At 35.3% G+C, this 22,976-nt stretch overlaps 1 protein-coding gene across 10 annotated transcripts in view; it reads left to right on the forward strand.

Annotated features, from left to right (window-relative positions):
• LOC129763258 (ephrin type-B receptor 1) overlaps positions 1–22,976 on the forward strand; it is a 209,124-nt gene that overhangs the window by 164,296 nt on the left and 21,852 nt on the right. For all 10 annotated transcript variants that reach the window (XM_055762146.1, XM_055762147.1, XM_055762151.1 and 7 more), the window contains exons 4-6: positions 14,841–16,162; positions 22,548–22,822; positions 22,882–22,953. In XM_055762146.1, the coding sequence (XP_055618121.1) occupies positions 14,841–16,162; positions 22,548–22,822; positions 22,882–22,953 (1,669 nt within the window). The remainder of the gene's footprint in view (positions 1–14,840; positions 16,163–22,547; positions 22,823–22,881; positions 22,954–22,976) is intronic.

Below are 22,976 nucleotides of genomic sequence, written 5' to 3' on the forward strand. Positions count from 1 at the left end.
ACTCGATAATTAATCAAGCAAATGCAACCAAATTAGGCATCTGGAGGTTTTAGGGTGCAGTAAATGTTTGTATGGTGCAGGGTTTTCCAACTTTAAATTCCGAAAGTAAATTGAAAAAAAAAAAATTGTTAAAATTCGAATTTCGATGACACATTTATTTCAAATTAAAGTTTGGTTTATGCCATTATGTGTGAAATACAACATCATTCAAATGTCCACCTAGGGCTTCCTCGCACACCTTGATCCGGAACAGGTAATTTTCGATGACTTTTCGGCACATATGGGGCGGTATCTCGGTCATAACTTCACGAATGTTGTCTTTCAAATGTTCAAGAGTTTGCGGAGAGTTGGCATAGACACGGTCTTTCGCATAATCCCACAAAAAAAGTCTAGCGGGTTCAAATCGCATGATCTGGACGGCCAATTGGCATCACCAAAACGCGAAATTATGCGTCCCTCAAATTTCGTTCGCAATATCGCCATATTTGGTCGTGTTGTGTGGCACGTGGCGCCGTCCTGCTGAAAACACATGTCATCCGTATCCATATCTTCAATTTGTGGCAAAAAAAAACAGTTAACATGCGTTCATAGCGCTCACCATTCACAGTTACCGTCTCGCCGTCCTCATTTTCAAAGAAATACGGCCCGATGACTCCACCAGACCATAATGCGCACCAAACAGTGACTTTTGGCGGATGCAATGGCCTCTAAACAATCACGTGTGGATTTTCTGAGCCTCATATACGGAAATTATGGGTGTTCGCATAGCCACCGAGCTCGAAATGTGCCTCATCGCTGAAGAAAATTTGATGCGAAAATTCAGCATTTTGCTGCTGTTGTTCGTTCACACAATCGACGTATGCCCGACGCATTCCATGGTCACCACGCTCTAATTTTTGTACCAGTTGGACTTTATATGGATGTAGGTGCAAGTCCAAATGCAAAATTCGCCACAATGATGTGTTTGAATTTTACAATTTCGCAATTTTACAATTTTTAATTTTTTTAAATTTTCCAATTTTTAATCTTTCGTGTTTTTGATTTTCAATTTTGCGATTTGGTAATTGATTTTGAAGTTTTTAGAATTTTAAAATTTTGGAAAAAAAGTGTTTTGATATTTATATTTTGGATTGTCCATTCTCGAATTTTTGAATTTTAGAATTTTAGAATTTTAGAATTTTAGAATTTTAGAATTTTAGAATTTTAGAATTTTAGAATTTTAGAATTTTAGAATTTTAGAATTTTAGAATTTTAGAATTTTAGAATTTTAGAATTTTAGAATTTTAGAATTTTAGAATTTTAGAATTTTAGAATTTTAGAATTTTAGAATTTTAGAATTTTAGAATTTTAGAATTTTAGAATTTTAGAATTTTAGAATTTTAGAATTTTAGAATTTTAGAATTTTTGAATTTTTGAATTTTTGAATTTTTGAATTTTTGAATTTTTGAATTTTTGAATTTTTGAATTTTTGATTTTTTGAATTTTTGAATTTTTGAATTTTTGAATTTTTGAATTTTTGAATTTTTGAATTTTTGAATTTTTGAATTTTTGAATTTTTGAATTTTTGAATTTTTGAATTTTTGAATTTTTGAATTTTTGAATTTTTGAATTTTTGAATTTTTGAATTTTTGAATTTTTGAATTTTTGAATTTTTGAATTTTTGAATTTTTGAATTTTTGAATTTTTGAATTTTTGAATTTTTGAATTTTTGAATTTTTGAATTTTTGAATTTTTGAATTTTTGAATTTTTGAATTTTTGAATTTTTGAATTTTTGAATTTTTGAATTTTTGAATTTTTGAATTTACGAATTTTTGAATTTTTGAATTTTTGAAAAGTGTTTTGATATTTATATTTTGGATTGTCCATTCTCGAATTTTTGAATTTTTGAATTTTAGAATTTTAGAATTTTAGAATTTTAGAATTTTAGAATTTTAGAATTTTAGAATTTTAGAATTTTAGAATTTTAGAATTTTAGAATTTTAGAATTTTAGAATTTTTGAATTTTAGAATTTTAGAATTTTAGAATTTTAGAATTTGAGAATTTTAGAATTTTAGAATTTTAGAATTTTAGAATTTTAGAATTTTAGAATTTTAGAATTTTAGAATTTTAGAATTTTAGAATTTTAGAATTTTAGAATTTTAGAATTTTAGAATTTTAGAATTTTTGATTTTTTGAATTTTTGAATTTTTGAATTTTTGAATTTTTGAATTTTGGAATTTTGGAATTTTTGAATTTTTGAATTTTTGAATTTTTGAATTTTTGAATTTTTGAATTTTTGAATTTTTGAATTTTTGAATTTTTGAATTTTTGAATTTTTGAATTTTTGAATTTTTGAATTTTTGAATTTTTGAATTTTTGAATTTTTGAATTTTTGAATTTTTGAATTTTTGAATTTTTGAATTTTTGAATTTTTGAATTTTTGAATTTTTGATTTTTTGAATTTTTGAATTTTTGAATTTTTGAATTTTTGAATTTTTGAATTTTTGAATTTTTGAATTTTTGAATTTTTGAATTTTTGAATTTTTGAATTTTTGAATTTTTGAATTTTTGAATTTTTGAATTTTTGAATTTTTGAATTTTTGAATTTTTGAATTTTTGAATTTTTGAATTTTTGAATTTTTGAATTTTTGAATTTTTGAATTTTTGAATTTTTGAATTTTTGAATTTTTGAATTTTTGAATTTTTGAATTTTTGAATTTTTGAATTTTTGAATTTTTGAATTTTTGAATTTTTGAATTTTTGAATTTTTGAATTTTTGAATTTTTGAATTTTTGAATTTTTGAATTTTTGAATTTTTGAATTTTTGAATTTTTGAATTTTTGAATTTTTGAATTTTTGAATTTTTGAATTTTTGAATTTTTGAATTTTTGAATTTTTGAATTTTTGAATTTTTTAATTTTTTAATTTTTGAATTTCTGAATTTCTGAATTTTTGAGTTTTTGAGTTTTTGAGTTTTTGAATTTTAGAATTTTAGAATTTTAGAATTTTAGAATTTTAGAATTTTAGAATTTTAGAATTTTAGAATTTTAGAATTTTAGAATTTTAGAATTTTAGAATTTTAGAATTTTAGAATTTTAGAATTTTAGAATTTTAGAATTTTAGAATTTTAGAATTTTAGAATTTTAGAATTTTAGTATTCTTGAATTTTTGAATTTTTGAGTTTTAGAATTTTTAAATTTTTAAATTTTTGAATATTTTTTTTTTATTTTTCTGTTTTTTTAATGTTTCAATTATTCGGATTAGTAATTTCTAAATCTCTCGACTTTCTTTTTTTGTTTTTTTTGGTTTTTCGATTTTTCAAATTTTTGTTTTTATAAATTTTTGTTTTTATAAATTTTTCGATCACATTTTTTTTAATTTTTCATCGATTCTCCGTTTTAATAATTTACTATTTTCCATTTTTTCAACTTTTAATTTTTTTCATTTTTTTCCATATTTTTCCATATTTTTCATTTTGTCATATTCTCATTCCTATTTCTATTCCTATTCCAATTATTATTCCTACGTATGATTTGACAACTTTAAACTACTCATTGGGCAGTTAACAACCGAAACGCTCCGAAAATGGTGCAAAATTCGGCCTTTCGATTTGTGAAAGATTTTGCCCTTTCTTGCCCAAGTCTCGTGACCCTCGTATAGACAGAGACAGACAGAGGGATATTTTTTACAGCACTTCGCTAATCCACTTCGCGGTTTTCAATCCTGAATGTCATTAATTGAAAATTTAAGTCACAGGAAGCAGTTTTGTATGGTACCATCTGCATCTTGGATAAATTTTCATGTAAATTATCTCAGGTATCAATCGACAAATCGTAGAATTGGGGTCCAATCATCACCATCTAGTGAAGCTCCATCAACTCTGCTAAAACTCAGGAAGCCCAAAATGCACGACAGTCGATTTCACACCTTTCTGTCCACCGTATTACCGTATCTTGAACGTACCTCGGTACCAAATGCACAACAAAAAAGACTCCCTCCTCAGTAACGGGGACAGCGTTCAATGCGTTCATTCACGGTATGCCGTGGCGAATACCCCGGTGGACGAAAATCTCCGTCGAGCGAGAAGAAGACGACGCCGCAAAAAAAAGAACTACACTACACTCAATTATTTCCCGTTCCAATTCACCGACGATGATGATGATGACCCACCAGATAAGCCGGCCGCGTCGTCGTTGGCGATGACGATCAGCCCTCTCTCTCGGATTAAGGTTGGAAAATTACCGATTATATACTCTTAATTTTTTACACCTGGAAAAAAAAAGAAATTGTGCGCTGCTCCCCGTGACTGTTGTCTTGTCGTTTATTTTTTGGGAGTAGAACAAATTCCGGAACCGGTTTGCGGTCTTCGAGTCTTCGCGAACTCGCGAAGAGATGCTGCGGCGTGATGATGTCGGCGAGAGGAAACATGATGGAGTCCAGAGAGGCAGGGGGGGGGGAGTCGATTGTGTTTGGGACTGGCTTCAACAATGTTGCACAATATTGAATTGAATGGTTTTGCTGGCCCAGGGGAGTGTGCCAGTTGTCGATCGGATCTTGATGCGGATCTTCTTCGTTTGGCTCTTTGGTCCGCCAAGCCGGAATTAATATGCATGTCGGTGTAAATCTCATAGCTCAAAAATATTCAACAATCACGGCTGAATAATTTTCAATTCGTGCAGCGCTCGTCTTCATAATAAACGACGTTAGCTCAGAACTCAGAACGCTGGGCGCCTTCGGGAAGAAAATTTTCCTGTTCCTCCATGAATAATTCAGCGTGTTTTGTTCTTCGCTTGTGTTGGGGGGGGGGTGGGGTAGGTGGAGGTTCCCCAAAATGTTCCCCGACTAAATGTTTTTGTGCAAATTAACTGCCGTGCGAAAATAGGCGCAAATTACTGCTGTTGGTGCTGCCGGTATCCATGAAAAGTCCAGATTCGAAGATGTGGAACACAACGCGCCGACTTGAATTGGGTGGGCGCGGCTAGTGATGTCCGATTTTTGAAACTTACCGTTCATCAACTAATTGAATAAATTCGACACGATCAATCGCCTTAAAACAATCGAATTATCGCCACACTGAGAGAAATAATCATTAAGACTAATATAGTGACGTTTCTATCACTAAAAATGGTTTAATTTGAAATTACATTTTTCATGCTGTGGCTTATTTTCCAACGGTGCTCAGTTATTGGAATGCTATAGAAAGTGGCCACATCTAGGTCAAGACATGCGTGATCAAAGGAACTTCAAGAAAAAGCTGTACAACAACATATACAGGTCGGACTCGCTTATCCGGAGTATTGATTTTTTTTCACTCCGGATAATCAAATCCTCCGGATAATCGAGTCAAAACAATTATTTTTCTTTATTTGTTTTTTTTTTCTGCATGTATCTTTCGTTTTTTGAAAATGAAAGAGGAATTTGATTTTTGAGCCAGAAAACACCTTTCTCACATGAAAAAAATTAATTTATCCAGATTCCCTCAGGAGGTGATAGACGATCATATTTGATGAAAAAAAATCCTCCTACGCATATGTTCGAATTTCAACAATAACAGAGTTACAGAACTTTTTTTTGTTTCGGATTCTGTTGCTTCAAACTGGCTCTACATTAAAAAGTACGCTACGGAAGACGATTATGATGATTAGTGAATTTTAATAACATAGGTGAAACATTTAAAAGTTAATAATTTTTAATGTGTTATTATTAATTTTATCCTAAAAATTAATATTAAACTAGATTGTTTCTATCAATTAAAATGAAGTTCTTTAACCGCTCCATAATTTGTTCTTTGACGCCCAACTTTCTTTCTTAATTTGGCTGCAATATCGATATAAACAATTTCTGGTGAAAATTCAAGCTGAATCTTTAAAAATCACGATTTTTACCCCACCGTACACGTAATAGCCACTTAAACTTCACCTTAACGTTGAAAGGTTACATTTCTTCATGAAATAAGCCATATTTGAAACATAAAAAAAAATCATTACTGAATTTAATCGAGTCCAAAACTGTATATAATCGAATCACATATAATCGAGTCTGTATATTATCGAGCCCGACCTGTACTGTATTCAATTAGTCAAATCATTTCATTTGATACCAATAATGAGGGGATTGCAAAAAATACATAGTCGACCATTTTGTGGCGGCGATTTTTTCGAATTTATGTTGTTCATAGTGTAGTGTATTCTCCAAATCAAGCCATTCAGCCATGTTTTTTGCGGCGGCGGAATACGCAGTTTTATAATGACAGTAGAATTAAATGTATGTTCCAAATTTCAGATCAATCATTCAACAGGAACGGGGTCAATTTAATGTGGGTCAACCCAACACATTCAAACAGACATAGAAACAGGTCAAGCTGAATAAAACCATTCAAAAAGTTATTAGTTGTTTGGGGACTGCGGCCATCTTGAAATTGGATATTTCATTATCTGCTATGTTCTACTAGTGGAGAACTTTCTTTTGATACATTTTTGGGCATTTTTCATAAATAAATGTGTTCTACTAGTCAAACCTTTTCGTTTGATACCCATATCGATGGAGTTTTGAGAAAATAGGTAACCCGCCATTTTGTAGTGGCCGCCATCTTATATTTGCATTTTTCATAAATAACTGTATTCTCATAGTCATATCGTTTGATACCCATATTGATGGGGTTGTGAAACAAATATATATGGCGCCATCTTGCGGTGGTAAATGCATGGTAAAACATGGTAAATTCAATATAATCAAACCACCTTCAAAAAAAAATTAAAACTACAGTGGTCGTACCCAATGTCCTGGAAAAAAGGTAATGAAGATGGTCGAGTTTTGAGCGACATAGCATGCGCTGCATTAACTATTTCACAAATAGTGACGTCAGTCGTTGTGTTTATCTTTGATTGCCCACCGCATCCATGTAAAAATGCTATTTCCAGGAAGTAATTCTTGGCGTTTTTAACGTACATTTTTGAAGAGCTCCCGCTGAATATGAGGCTAATGTGATAGCGTGGAGTGAATATTTGTGAAATCACATCGAAGAAGACGGATAAAAGTGATATTTCCATGTACTATTTTCACTCCCCCACGTTCATAGAAACAAACGAAGTTTAATTATTTTACCGTTATGAAGTTGATGTTTCGAAGGCTCTCAGTGTCGGTGTGTTTTTTGTGAGATAATAGTCGCCAATTAATCAAAATTTCATCGAAAATGTTACTGCTTTCGAGAACTAAGCATACGACTGCTCTCTGGACCTTTCTACCACATGAATAATCGAAATAAGCCACGATATAATTGTCATCTGTTAAAAACAACCAGTTGAATGATTTCATGAGAATTTTGGCTCAAATTTTCATGCAACCGTGAATACTTTCAACATTGTTTTGTTTCTTCCATATACATTCCATATTGAACCCAATAATTACGACACGATATTTTGCTTACCAATACAGATACACTTCGCCTACTGCTCCACCTCTATATGTACCTCATTGGGTCGTACCGGTGTTTCTCTATGATTTTCACTGATGGTTCGATTAATCGACGTAAATTATTCCTTCGCTTCGATTATCTGTGGCGCAATAGTCGTTCGATTAATAATCGATTTTTTTGTAGAAAGTATTCAATTAACCCATTAATTGAGGCCGAGCGTTCGAAACACGAACAGCAAATTTGATAAATTTTCATGGCTTTGGAAAGCAACCATATGGTAAGTTTTTGGCATTTAATGTTAGTTTCCATTTATTAGCTACCACTTACTATTAATTTCATTCAATTTTTGGTTTTGTTGAACTTTGCTTTTCTTAAATTTTCCGTCAATTTCATCCTTGATGCCAGTTTCGCCACATATACAAATTTTTCTGAAATAATACAGATTTTCGGTATGTTTTTTGACCAAGAATCTGTATATACAGATTACATTATTGGATATCCATGCAGATTTTATACATACTTTTTAACAAAATGAACTAATTTTCAAATATTTGATCAGTTTACGCAACAATTAACAATCAGACAATTCGAACAGTACTGAAATGAACTATTTTTGCTATAGTCAAACGTGTCAAATATAGTAGTGATAGTAATTGTATTTATTCGCAAATAATGCGAGCGAAACAAAAGTTTGGAACTGTCTCGCTACAGAAACTATCAACGCAATTATCAAATCGAAATTATTTGTTAAAATCCGAGGGGGAAGTGCCTCAGTACAGTTGTCAAACGACATCGTGGCCAAATCCATGGCATAATTTTCTATGTATCTAAAACTCTCAATCTAAGATATTTCACATTTTTGATCAAATTAGATAGATAGAGATGAAAATAGAAAAATAGTCTCAATAAAAAAAAAATGGGAAGCTATACCAGTGATCACGAGCTTCGAAATATGGATAAGCAGAATATATACACTTTACTACAAGTGTGCTATTATTCCTTTGTACTTAAATCTAATGCAAAAGTCTTATCAGATGCAAAATCCGTTAAACAGATTCCAATACAGATTTTCTATTTTCGCTACAGATAAGAAAGACTTTTTTGCTCGGAAATACAGATTTCAATGTGGCAACGTTGTTTGACGTTTCTCCTTGAGCCGTTACACAGTTCTTTGCAATCAAAATAGAGTTCATCATTGTGGAAGCCAAACATCCTTAGCAGGAATGGAGAAGTGAGGTGACATTTCATATGGTTCAACATTTTTATAATTCAAAGTTACATATCTTCATTACTCAACGATAAAAAAACAAAGTTTATTAGTAAGAAGGTAGACAGAGAAAAAAAAACTGTAATTAATATAACGTTCGAATTTGAATTTGAAAAAAAAAATCTTGAAATGCTGTATCTTTGCAGAAAATCTGTAATTCTGTATATACAAATTCTGTATCTGAAATTCGCCGAATATAGATACAGAATATTCTGTATATGTGGCAACCCTTAGCATGACTAATATCTTAGAAAAAACTAATATTGCAGTACATTTTGAAAACTCAACAAGACGATGAGCGTGCACAAGATGAAAATAAAAAAGTACAAAAAGTACAAGATGAAAAATTCCGCAAGTAAAAAAACGTGAACAGGTTCGTGCAAGATAATGTATTTGACCGTATGAGTCCTTCAGGCATGTTCAACATTTCGCTGTATTTTAAACATATACGTGATTTAACACGAAGGAAGTCATCATCAAATTCATGTCCAAACATGCTCCTAATATTTTACTGTATAACAAGCCTGCCGTTAGGTTGCAAGTTCATATGCGTTCTGAAATACGCTGGAGCTTGAATGATAATGTACTCAACTTCTAATTTAATTCAAGAGATAACAAGGTATTTACATAGCTAAATGAAGTGAATTAGAATAAAGTGATTGGAAAAGAATTTACAAAATACTTGGTCATCTATGTGCATGACGTAATAAAAAAAAATGTTTCAATTATTTCAGGAAACTTGAAATGGGTCGCGAAAAGGGAAAAATGTTATCCAATTTATTATAGACCAAAAGATTTTCTCTCCAGCTTGACGAGTCTACATTACCCAGCAATGAAGCTCTATTGTTAGGGTATGTTCGATATATTAAAGATGAAAATATGTGCCAAGAAATTATCTTTGCTACATATATGAAGACTGATACCAGAGAAAAATCGATCGTTTTTTTACCGAAAAAGTTAATCCATGGAAGAACATTGAGACTGATGGTGCACCATCAATGGTTGGTCGTCATCGTGGTTTTACAGCTCACTTAAAGTTATAACTGCGTGAGGTACTGGCCATTCATTGCGTGGTTCACAGACAGCGTTTAGTAGCAAAAAATCTGAGCCCTAGATCGCATCAGCCTTTACTATATGTTATGAGTGCTATTAAAAATCTTCGAAGCAATTCTTTGAACACTTGATATTTGCTCAGCTATAGAATAAAAACGACGAAATCTTTAAAAAAATCCTTATGATCACCTTTTTTGATTTTGTGTTTCAGTTGCAGGGTGACGATTTCAACTTGATTGAAACAATATCAATAATGTCGGCCCTTCTTAAAAACAAAATTCAAGCAGAAGAGAATATTCTCAGTTTCCGTATTTGTTAAAATTATCACAAAAGCTTCAAGACCATGCTATATTATCAAATGTCACTCACTTGGACGCATTACCCAAGGATTGTACTAAAAGTTTTCAAATCTTCAACATTTTCAAATTCTTCAATGGATAATAAATAAGTACTATATCGCATCCATGGAATGAGCCAAGGTTATAATGCAAAAAAGTTGATTCCCATCAGCACATATGAGGCAGGAGTACAACCAAGGTTGTCATATGTTCTAGTTATAACGAAACATTGAAAAAACAGTATCCTGCGATGTGAGACATTGCTGAAAAATATTTTCTCGTTTTTCCATCACCATACTTTGTCGAAAAAGGCTTCATTATGGTTACAAACAACGCGAAACAGAAGGAACCATTTGGAAACCAACGAATGCGGAGATTTTTTTTTTGAGTTCTGTCGCACAAATAGCAATTTTTTTTTTTTTACTATGACATAATATTATAATTACAATTCATTTTAATAATTCATTAATCAATGGGTTATCGGGATACGGTTTTCGATTCCACCCTCAGTGAGAATACTCTCTTTGAAGAAGGTGTTTGTTCACTTTACTGCGCTAGATCGAGGATTCAACATTTCTCGTTCTATTTTATCAAAGGTTGTTTTCGAGTCTGTTTCGCAAGGAAGATTTGATTTTCAGATTGAATAATTGCATATTTCGTTCACTTTTCAACTCTATTGGAAGTGAATTATACAGGCGTTTTCCATGGTAGGTGAAAGATTTTTTTGTGGCTTCGGTATTTGGACGTCTAATTGTTAAGATGGCTTGGTTCCTCAACCGATATCGATGGGAAGTTCTTTGCAGAGATTGGTTGTGTAAAGCAGCAGAGTTAGTGAGCATGTTGTGCATTTGTACTAGAGACTGAAGATCACGGAGTGCTAATATCGGAAGAACCGCAGGTGCAGCTTCTTTATACAGCCCGACGGTCGAATACAACGAAGGCCTTTTGTAGACAGCTTTCAAACATCGGTTCTGCGTTGGCTGTAGGGTTTGCAGTTTTGTTTTGCTAGCAGCTCCCCAAATTGACACCAGATACTGTAGCTTAGATTGTACAAACGCATAGTACATATCAATCAATGGTTTGGTCGGCAGGAATTTAGACACTTTCCACAAGATTCCACAAATTACACTTAAATCACGTTGAAGCGAATTGATATGCTCATTCCAAAGTAGCCGGGAGTCAAATATCAAACCAAGATACTTGAAATTATCTACTTGCTCTAACGTCGTACCGTTGACTACGAGCCCAGCATGGCGATCCACTTGAAGACGAGATGAATGGAAGAGCATATATTTGGTTTTTGCAAGATTGAGTGACAGTAAGTTTTCATTGAAAAACTGTTGCAGCGTAGCCATGTCCTCTGCCATATGGCGAATAACCTGGTCGGGGTTCGGGTCTTGGTATGAGAGAGATGTATGTGGATTTCCATGAAGACTTAGTTTGGCCAGATCGTTGATGTATAACAAAAAAAATAAGGGCCCCAAGTTACTACCTTGTGGCACTCCTACCGTAGTGTGACGAACGGAACTCATCGCACCGTTAACATAAACGAATTGCGTTCGGCCTGTCAGATAGCTCCTTATTAGATCGTTTGCTACTCCTCTCACTCCGAAAATTTCCATTTTAAGTAAAATAATTTCATGATCGATTGTGTTGAAGGCTTTTTTCAAATCCAGGAACAACACACCTTCAATTTTCCTTGTATCCATCGCATCATATATCTCATTGACTAATTCACAAGCTGCTGTCCAGGTACTTGCGCCGCTTCTGAATCCGTATTGGCGGCTATATAGTACGTCATGTTGTTTGAGAAACTGGATGAGTCTGGTCGCAAGTAACTGTTCAAAAATTTTGCTCAAAACTGACAAGACTGATATTGGGCGATAGTTGTTGACATCAGATCTGCTCCCCGATTTATGAACCGGAATAACTCGTGCAATTTTCAAACAGCCAGGAAATCGACCAGTTGAGATTCCCTCGTTGAAGATGTCCCGCAGCAAGCAAGCAAAGAAAGAATGGTGTTTTTTGACAAATTCTGAGGAGATTCCATCAAAACCACAGCTTTTCCCATTTTTTAGGTCATTAATCAGAGCAAGAAGTAATCATTAAATTTAGGATTACTTCTTGCTCTGACGTAGGTTGTAGAAAAACTGAATTTGACAACGGCTGCATCGTACCGAATCTGCCGATTCTACGACTACTATTTATGGAAGAGGCGAGCTGGGGTCCAATAGAACTGAAGTAATTGTTGAATGTGTCAGCAATCGTTGGTCCATGGCTAGTCTCCTGCCCGTCCAGAATCAGCTTAATGGTACTATCTCCAACTTGACTCCGTCCGATGACACTGTTAATGTTCTTCCACATATTCTTCTGGTTCGTATTTGAAAATAATTTGTTATAATACAGGGTGGGCCATTTAAAGTGGAAGCATCTGGCAACCCCATAACTTTTGATAGAGATGTCAGATTAACAAGTGTCATACCGCGTTGGAAGCGTCATTTCAGTACAATTTTAACCATGAAACAATACACACCTAAACAATGCGCTGAAATTGTTCAGCTGTACATTCAAAATAACTTCTCAATTGTGGCTTTTGGCAAAAGATCATAATGTCTGATGAGGCGCATTTCAACTTGAATGGAGGAGTGAATAAACAAAATTGTCGGTTTTATGCTACTGAAAACCCTCAATTCATCGAAACGCAACCTCTTTACGACCAAAAAGTTACTGTGTGGTGTGGCATTTATGCCGATAAAGTCATCGGCCCGTACTTCTTTGAAAACGAAAATGGAGCAACGGTAACCGTGAATGGGGAGCGTTATCGGACAATGATAACCGATTTTTTATTGCCATTTGTTCGTGAAAATGAATTGGACAATTACTGGTTCCAACAGGACGGCGCTACATGCCATACAGCGGCTGCCACGACCAAATTATTGCGCGAAATGTTCCCCGGAAGATTAATATCGAAAAACGGCGATTATGACTGGCCACCGAGATCACCTGATTTGACGCCTCCTGACTTTTTTTTATGGGGATATTTAAAATCCAAGGTATACACTGGTAAACCAAGGACCCTGGCTGCGCTGAAAGACAATATCCGACAAGAAATTGCTGCCATATCGGCCGAAACATTGGGCAAAGTGATGGAAAATACCGAAAAAAGGGCACATTTTGCGGTCAAGGACAGAGGCGGTCATTTACGAGATATCATAATCAAAAAGTAGTTAGAACAAATCTCCTTGGACCAAAATAAATGAATTTCCAAAAAAAAATTTAAAAATTCCACTTCTTTACTTTGCTATTGCAAAAACAAATCCTTCCACTTTAAATGGCCCACCCTGTAGTCCTCCTTTGTCTGATCCTTCACCTCCTGCAGCTTTTTAGAAATATGTTTTAGCATATCTTTTGTTCGTTCATCTGAGGGTCGTCGCTTATGATTTTTAAGTATGTTCTCTTTGATCTTGATTAACTTCCAAAGATCGTAAGTCATCCAAGGGCAAACTCCTTTAACTTTGGCCTGTACGCATACCTTTCTGGAACAACTTTCTTTTAAACGCTCGTATGTTGTTAAAATATATTGAAGTTTATTCTCTGCGCTTCCCTCCGGAATGTCATTCAACGCAGCTCGAAACAAATAAGTTGTAGTTGGTTCAATAAGTTGTGGATATATTGGTTTGCGATTTGAATGTTTTTATAGTTTGTGAGTAATTTGTATTAATAATTATTTATTACATTTGATATTTACTAAATTTTATCTCTATTCATTTTGCTGAATATGATGAGAAAATGGTTTGTTTTCTGTATTATAGTGACTTTGAACACTTTTGGCTGGTTTGTCATATTACTTCCTTTTTTTTGGAAGAATGTCGGGAGTGTGAATTGAACTCGTGACCATTTGCGTGAGTGGTGCGGATGTTACCACTACGCTAGATCGCCACCGTAAGAAAATAATGTCAAGTTTATTCATTGAACCAACTGCAATGTTTTTCAATTGATAATTATCTAGCAAGAAAAAAAACTGAGGATAGGATTTTCAAAGAAATTTGGCTATGGGGGTCTAAGGTAAAACTTAATTCTGGAGAAGGGGTCTATTGCCCAAAACAGTTTGAGAACCCCTGTTCTACATGAACAAAAAAGTAGGTTTTGATCAATGTTTTTGTTTGGCGAGTTTTTCGTAATTTTTAGGAAAATGGAAAACGGAAAAAAGATAATTCTTGAAGATTGGAATTTCTGTAACGCCAATAATCGAAATTACACCAACGGTTTTTGTTAGAAAAATATTTTTTACAGCTTGGTCGTTAATGGGTTAATCGAACGACTACCGGACATCGCTAGGCGCGGGGTGTATTTTTTTCCTCTCCCAGCAGCGGCCAGAAAAAATAATAATGGGATACCGCCAATGGAAATAAAAAAAAACATAATGCAGGCGGAGAAAACAAAAATAAAAGCGAGGCGCTTAAGCTTAAAAATACAATACACACCGCCGGAAACGCGTTAGTTTCGCGTCAACACAATTGTGAGCTAATTTTTTTTTTGTTTTTGCTTGCTTCTCCACACCCCACTCTCCTAAATATGGCTTTTATCCAGCGCGCGACGCGCGGGTGATCCCGTTCATTCAGATTTGTTCGAGTGTAAAAAATGAATATTAATGCCATAAATCTTCATCATGTATATTTGCGCGCACAATTCGTGTGTGAGCCAACGCCGCCAACACCAATCTCTGATCTGAATTCAACAACTAATTCTCACCTTTTTTTCCAATTTTCTTTTCCTTTTGTTTCCAGTGGGTGGAGGAATCGTTCACGAACTTCGTGAAGGGCATCAACTGGCGCAGCTACGTGGTGTGCGATGTGGCCTACAACAACGTCAACAACTGGCTGTGGTCCCCGTTCATCGATCGGGGCCCCGCGAACCGGCTGTACATCGAAATCCACTTCACGATCCGCGACTGCTCGCTGTTTCCGGGCAATGCGCTCTCGTGCAAGGAAACGTTCAGTTTGCTGTTCTATGAGTTCGATGCGGCGACGCGGGAGCCACCTCCCTGGCAGCCGGAGAGCTACAAGCTGATCGGGAGGATCGCCGCCGGCGAGGGTCGATTCAATCAGAACGCCGACGTGGATATCAACGTGGAGGTGAAGAGTATAGCGGTCACGAAGAAGGGTGTGTACTTTGCCTTCCGGGATCAGGGTGCGTGCATCAGCGTTCTGGCCGTGAAGGTGTATTACATCACGTGTCCGGCTGTGACGGTGAACTTTGCCCACTTCAACGAAACTCCGACGGGTCGGGAGATTACGATCATCGAGCAGCAGACGGGAGTCTGCGTGGAGAACGCCGAAGCCTACGAAACACCCACCTACCTGTGCAAGGGTGACGGCAAATGGACGATCCTGAGTGGCGGATGCCGCTGCAAGGTCGGGTACGAGCCCGATCACGAGAAGCAGACGTGTAACGTCTGCCCGGTGGGTAAATTCCGCTCGGCGGAGGTCGAATCCTGTACCATCTGCCCACTGAACTCGAAAACCAACAAAATTGGCTCACCATTCTGTCCGTGTCTAAGTGGTCACTATCGGCACCCTCGGGATGGCAAACATATGCCCTGCTACAAACCTCCGGGTCCTCCCACTAATCTCACGCTTCTGTTCATCGACCAAACCAGTGCCATCCTGTCCTGGAATGCGCCACAGCGAGCCGCCGATGAGCAGCTGGACAGCAAGTATCGGAGCGATATTGTGTTCCGAATAAAGTGCGCTGCGTGCACCTCGAACGTCGTGTTCAATCCCTCGACGGAGACATTCAACGACACGAAGCTGACGCTCACCAATCTGGAACCGGTGACGACGTACACGGTCCAGATTCACTCCCAGCACGGGATGTCCTATCTGCTGAGTGTGGAGCTAACGACTGCGGGGGCCAACGGAGCTGGATTTGATAATAGCAGCAGTACCAGTGGAGTGGGTGGCTTCAATAACCACTATCACCACGTGACGGAACCACCTAGTCAGCAAGGGGGCCGCTCGTCGTTCGATTTGGACGATATTAAGACGGAGTTCGCGGAGATTACCTTTACCACCGAGTCGGCCATACTCAGCACGGTGTTCAATGTGAAGTGAGTGTTTCGATTTGTTTTATTTTTGTTAAGATTGAAGTTTTTAACTGAACGAATCTTGGCTTCAGGATTGCGTCTTGAAGTTTTCGAGTATTAGATTTGGAAATGTTCTGACTAAACAGATCTACAAACTGAAGGTAAAAAAAAGTCTCGAGACCAAGGGCGCTTTATTTTTTATATTTTCTAAGGGTGAGGTTGTTTTTACAAAATATCTAAAGTTGAATGGATAGGTATATGTACTCTCTCTGTCTCTTCAAGTTGATTGCAGCGGATGCGGAAGGGGCTTCGATGAATGCACTCTTGGTTTTAATGAGAGATGTAACGTCAATCAAATCGACTCCGCTTCCAGATGGAAGGTGAGAGATGGGGACAAGAAAAGTCAGTGATGTAATGTCTGAAGTCCAGAAGTTTGCAGCAGTTGAAGTTCGTCGCCGCGTCGCCCAATTGGGAACGTTGTCTTAGTTCAAGTTCAGATTCGTTAACATTATTCAAAGAAACGGATTTAGGAAATTATAAAGTGGATAATTGAAACTGAATCCGATCCTGATTCGAAATTCGAGTCTGAGCACGAATCTGAGGTCAAATTTAGATTAGGTTCTGATTTAGAATCTAAAACTAATCTGAATTCGGATTGAAATTCGAGTCAAATCTAATCCTAGTCTTAATATGAATAAAAACTCGACTCAGAATTCTGAACTAGAATCTAAATTGTATTCACTATAATCCGAATTTGAGTCTCGATGCGATGAATCCAAATCTAAATTCTAATCTGAAGACAAATCTGGAACCTAAAATTTTAATCCGATTGAAATCTAAGTGCTAACCTAATCCGAGTCTGAGTTTGAATCTGTATTGTTATTTAATTTTGAATTTGATTCCAAATCAATGTTACCCGAATCCAAAACGAAGAGCTTTTATATTAGGCTGTCAAAAAAGTCCTGCGGTATTTTTTTTTGAATTTTCATTTGTTCATAAAATTAGTTACAATCATCTGTTTTAAGTCAAATATGCGCCGTTTTGTTCGATGACTTGTTCCCTACGAGATGCCAACTGCATAATACCCCTGTTATGGAAGCTCGCTTCCTTATTGGCAAAAAACTCGGATAGCCAATTTTCACAGGCCTCTTTTGTGGCTAACTTCTGACTACCTTGCTCGTTCGCCATGGACAAAAACAGGTGGTGTAGTCACTTGGTGCAAGGTCCGGACTATACGGCGGATGCAAAAGAACCTCCCATCCGAGCTCCCGGAGCTTCTGGCGCGTCACCAAAGAAGTGTGTGGCCTGGCGTTGTCCTGATGGAAGACAATGCGGCCTCTGTTTATCAAAGATGGCCTCTTCTTCATGAGTGCTACCTTCAAGCGGTCCAGTTGTTGGCAGTACAGGTCCGAATTGAGCGTTTGGCCATAGGGAAGCAGCTCATAATAGATTATTCCTTGAAAATCCCACCAAACACACAGCAGAACCTTCCTGGCCGTTAATGAGGGCTTGGCCACCATCTGAGCCGCTTCAGCGGGCTTCGACCACGACCGTTTGCGCTTCACGTTGTCGTAAGTGACCCAGTTTTCATCGCCAGTCACCATCCGCTTCAGAAACGGGTCGATTTTGTTGCGATTCAGCAGCGATTCACATGCGTCGATACGGTCAAAGATGTTTTTTTGCGTCAACGTGTGTGGCACCCATACATCGAGCTTCTTTGTGAATCTAAGCTTCTTCGAATGGTTAATAACGGTTTGATGACTTATCCCCAGCTCTTGGCCGATGCTACGGCTGCTACTATGCCGGTCTTTCTCGGCTAATTCAGCGATTTTGTCGCAATTTTCGACGACAGGCCTTCCGGAGCGTGGTGCATCTTCGACGACCTCTACACCAAAACGAAAACGTTGAAACCATCGTTGTGCGATGGAAATAGAAACTGTATCGGGTCCATAAACTGTACAAATTTTATTGGTAGCTTGAGATGCATTTTTGCCTTTGTCATAGTAGTACTGTAAAATATGTCGGATTTTCTCTTTATTTTGCTCCATATTTGCGACACTATAACTAACGAACAACTTAACCGAACAAAACACTGTCAAGGACTATATTATAGCGCAAAAATACCTTTCCAACAAGCTATAGTATGACTCGATACAATGAATACAACTAGAACTACGCGCTTACAACGACACCTCGCGGAAATACCGCAGGACTTTTTTGACAGCCTAATATGAATCTTTAAAAGTCTGAGTCTAAATGTAAAAAAAACTACATAAATGAAATTCAAATCTGAGGTTTTAATCCCGAATTTCTATTACGAATCCAAACTAAATTGGAAGATGCGCCTGATTTGGATTCAGACTATGGCTCGAAACTGATTTCGAATCTGATCCCTAATCCGATTCCATGTTTAAAGTGCATAATGTGCGTATCTGAATTCGAATTTCAATCAAAACCTAAGTCTGAAGTCAAATCTTAATCTAATTCGGACCCGAATATGAAATTTCAATCCGATTTTAATCCGAATTTGAATCCGGATCTGAATCTGATTTCGAATCTTGAATGTATACGAGAGCTATCCAAAAGGTAGCATACATTTACAGCGAAATTAGGCGAGGCTAGATTGGCCATATTGATATAAACAAATCCTACGCTCAAAACGCATCAACAAGTTGGAAAGTAAGGTTCATATCTCTTTTTATTTTTTACTGTGATTGATTAATTAATTAACGTGCGCTGCAATAGCAGATTCTGCCACTGCGATAAAGTGCATTCAGTGATTAGGTTTTTGTTGACATAATAAAAAAAAAACAATTGTAATCTGAAATGAAATCATGAGTGAAATCAGGGTAAAGCAGTGGTAGATTGATTTTAAAAATCGCCGCACTGATATTTACGGACTAACGTTTACGATCTAAATCTAAATCTAAATCTAAATCTAAATCTAAATCTAAATCTAAATCTAAATCTAAATCTAAATCTAAATCTAAATCTAAATCTAAATCTAAATCTAAATCTAAATCTAAATCTAAATCTAAATCTAAATCTAAATCTAAATCTAAATCTAAATCTAAATCTAAATCTAAATCTAAATCTAAATCTAAATCTAAATCTAAATCTAAATCTAAATCTAAATCTAAATCTAAATCTAAATCTAAATCTAAATCTAAATCTAAATCTAAATCTAAATCTAAATCTAAATCTAAATCTAAATCTAAATCTAAATCTAAATCTAAATCTAAATCTAAATCTAAATCTAAATCTAAATCTAAATCTAAATCTAAATCTAAATCTAAATCTAAATCTAAATCTAAATCTAAATCTAAATCTAAATCTAAATCTAAATCTAAATCTAAATCTAAATCTAAATCTAAATCTAAATCTAAATCTAAATCTAAATCTAAATCTAAATCTAAATCTAAATCTAAATCTAAATCTAAATCTAAATCTAAATCTAAATCTAAATCTAAATCTAAATCTAAATCTAAATCTAAATCTAAATCTAAATCTAAATCTAAATCTAAATCTAAATCTAAATCTAAATCTAAATCTAAATCTAAATCTAAATCTAAATCTAAATCTAAATCTAAATCTAAATCTAAATCTAAATCTAAATCTAAATCTAAATCTAAATCTAAATCTAAATCTAAATCTAAATCTAAATCTAAATCTAAATCTAAATCTAAATCTAAATCTAAATCTAAATCTAAATCTAAATCTAAATCTAAATCTAAATCTAAATCTAAATCTAAATCTAAATCTAAATCTAAATCTAAATCTAAATCTAAATCTAAATCTAAATCTAAATCTAAATCTAAATCTAAATCTAAATCTAAATCTAAATCTAAATCTAAATCTAAATCTAAATCTAAATCTAAATCTAAATCTAAATCTAAATCTAAATCTAAATCTAAATCTAAATCTAAATCTAAATCTAAATCTAAATCTAAATCTAAATCTAAATCTAAATCTAAATCTAAATCTAACGTTCAAATAAAAATTTCAAATTCAAATACGAATACAAATCCGACAGCAAATCCAAATCCAAATTTAAATAAAAAATTAAAAAAAAATTTCGAAACCATGCAAATGAAACACAAATTTCTGCATTACTCGAGCATTAATCAAGCAAACGAAACCAAATTAGGTATATGGAAGTTTAAGGGCGCAATAAATGTTTTCACTCCCCCTCTCTTAGGGTGGGCTGTCACTCCACTCCACCCTCATCTCTAAGGGGAAGCTGCCATACAAATGAAAGACAAATTTCTGCATAACTCGAAAACTAATCAAGCAAACGAAACCAAAGTTGGCATGTGGAGGTTTTAGGATGCAATAAATGTTTCTAAGGTGGTTCGACACTCCATCCCCTCTCTTAGGGTGGGCTGTCATACAAATGAAAAACAAATTTCTGCATAACTCGAAAACTAATCAAGCAAATGGAGCCAAATTTGGCATGTGAAAATTTAAGGGGGCACGAAACCTCTCTAAAGGGAGAAGAGGGGAGGGGTCTGTCTTTATTCTATCATGTTTTCTGTATCAAACATTTATTCCATGTAACGGAGAAACATGTTATTTGCACGTGGTTGAAAAATCTTGAACGACAATTGTGTCTGAAAATAATGTGATATTAGAATGATGAGTTTTGGTAGAAGTACTAGGAATTTTATAGTAAAAGGTAAATTCAACGGGGTCGACTAGAAGATCAATCAATGAACAGTTATGCGATTGGACACATGAACTTGCGCTTAGTAAGAAAACGTGAATGTTTGAATGTTTGTTAACAAAAAACAAATTTTGGGCGGGACGAAGTTTGCCGGGTCAGCTAGTACAGGAGAAAGTTGTGAAAATTCCAAATTAGTGTATTTAAGTAACATTTTGAAAGTAAAAAATTCAAAAGTTAGTGATTTTGAAGGTGTTATTTTCAATTTTATCCAAAAAGTACATGATAAGCATGAATGTTTCTATCAACCAAATTAAAGCTCTATAACCGCTCTACATTTTTACACGCAACTTCTATTTTCTTTAATTTCGCTGCAATGTCATTTTAAACGATTCCTGGTGAATCACGATTTTTACTTCTCTGTACTCATAATAGCCAATTAACTTCCACTTTAACGTTGAAATATTTCATTTTCGCTTAATAAGTCATATTGGAAATATTTAAAAAAAAATGTTTTTAACTCCATAAAATTGTAAAAATAATGTATATAATCGAGTTCGACCTGTATTGGGTTTAGAATTCTAGGGTGATGCGAGCTTCCGGTAAAATTATAGATCGAGAGAAATCTAAAAGGAAAGTGTTCTTTCTTACATTGATAAATTTCGGTCCCACGTCTACTGAACCGAAGTCATTGAAGTTTTTGAAAGTCACGAGTCATAGATTGCATCACACGAAGTTAACGAATATTACCAAAATTTAGATTATAGCAATTCTGATTGTCAGAGTTGTTTGATTTGGAAGTTTCGGGTCTGGTGCCGAAACTGAACTTTGAAATAAGTTAGTCCAATATTTGTTTATTGTTATGGTCGTCCAAAGCGTACAAGGCTTTTACTTATTTTGAGAAATTGTGTTCAACACTTCAGCCGAAGCCATTCGATCGGCCCTAATGTCGTCAATTTATTTTTATTTTGTCTCTATCTTTGGGTACTAAATCGGGAGTATACGGCGGATGATTAAGAACATGGGCGCGATATAGAGCCAAATATTCACGGATGACCCGCCGTGGCTTGTGAATCAGCGCATTATCGTGTGAGAGAATACAATTTTCTGGATTGTAATATTCGAGTCAAAATCGGCTGGTTTTGGATACCGAATGACTCAAAACTTTGAGACATTATTCTTCAGCTACCGTTAGGCTAGGTAGAACGAATTCCAAAGTTGGCACCCCTGATTGCTAAGATATTAGGCCGTGAATAAAAAAAAGTATTTACTTATTCTGCCCGTTTCCAAGTAAAGTAAACTATCCTAGTATTTACTTGAGTTCGTATGAATAAAAGTTTACTTTACTAATTTCATTTTAACTGACGATGTTCGAATTCGAACATAGTTTTTACTTTGTCAAACATCTGTCAACTGATTGTTTCGGTTTGGTTTCAAAACGTTTTTTTTTTGACAAAGTGTGTATTCGATATGAAAACACTTTCATTCGTTTTGATGTCATATTCGGTTTATGTTTCATGCTGCTATCTTGCGCTTAAAATTAAACAAGTTATCAATCCGTTATACACTTATACACTCTTTGTTCAAAAAAAAAAAAAAAAAAGGTTTCGAAACCAAACCTAAACAATCAGTTGACAGATGTTTGACAAAGTAAAAAATATGTTCGAATTTGAACATGCGCAGTGTCACTAGATATCAGTTCCATTACTTTGAAATAACATTAACATCATGCATGATTCTCGTCGACAGAGTAATCTCCATCACCAACAAGGAGGTCGACCTGGTTTGGGACAAACCGATGCATAGCGACTCGCCGATCGAGTACTACGAGGTCCGATGGTTTCCCAAGTCGGAGGTCGATGCGATGAACAAATCGGTGCTGAGCACCAAGGAGTCCAAGATCCACATTGGGGACCTGCTGGAGAACACCGAGTACGGTTTCCAGGTGCGATGCAAGACGCTCAACGGCTGGGGCACGTTTAGTAATATTGTCTACGCCCAGACGCATCAGAGCGTCAGTCCAGGTTGGTATTGGCATGCGTTGAGAGTAGCTGAACTTTAATAATCATATTCCGTCTTACAGTGTACGATGATTCCTTCCAAATGCGAATTGTTGCTGGTTCAACAGTAGCGATTGTCTTCGTCCTAGTATTAGGTAAGGCAACAGAATGAACTCGT

Source organism: Toxorhynchites rutilus, chromosome 1 (genome assembly GCF_029784135.1).
Source record: "Toxorhynchites rutilus septentrionalis strain SRP chromosome 1, ASM2978413v1, whole genome shotgun sequence".
Lineage (NCBI taxonomy): Eukaryota > Metazoa > Arthropoda > Insecta > Diptera > Culicidae > Toxorhynchites > Toxorhynchites rutilus.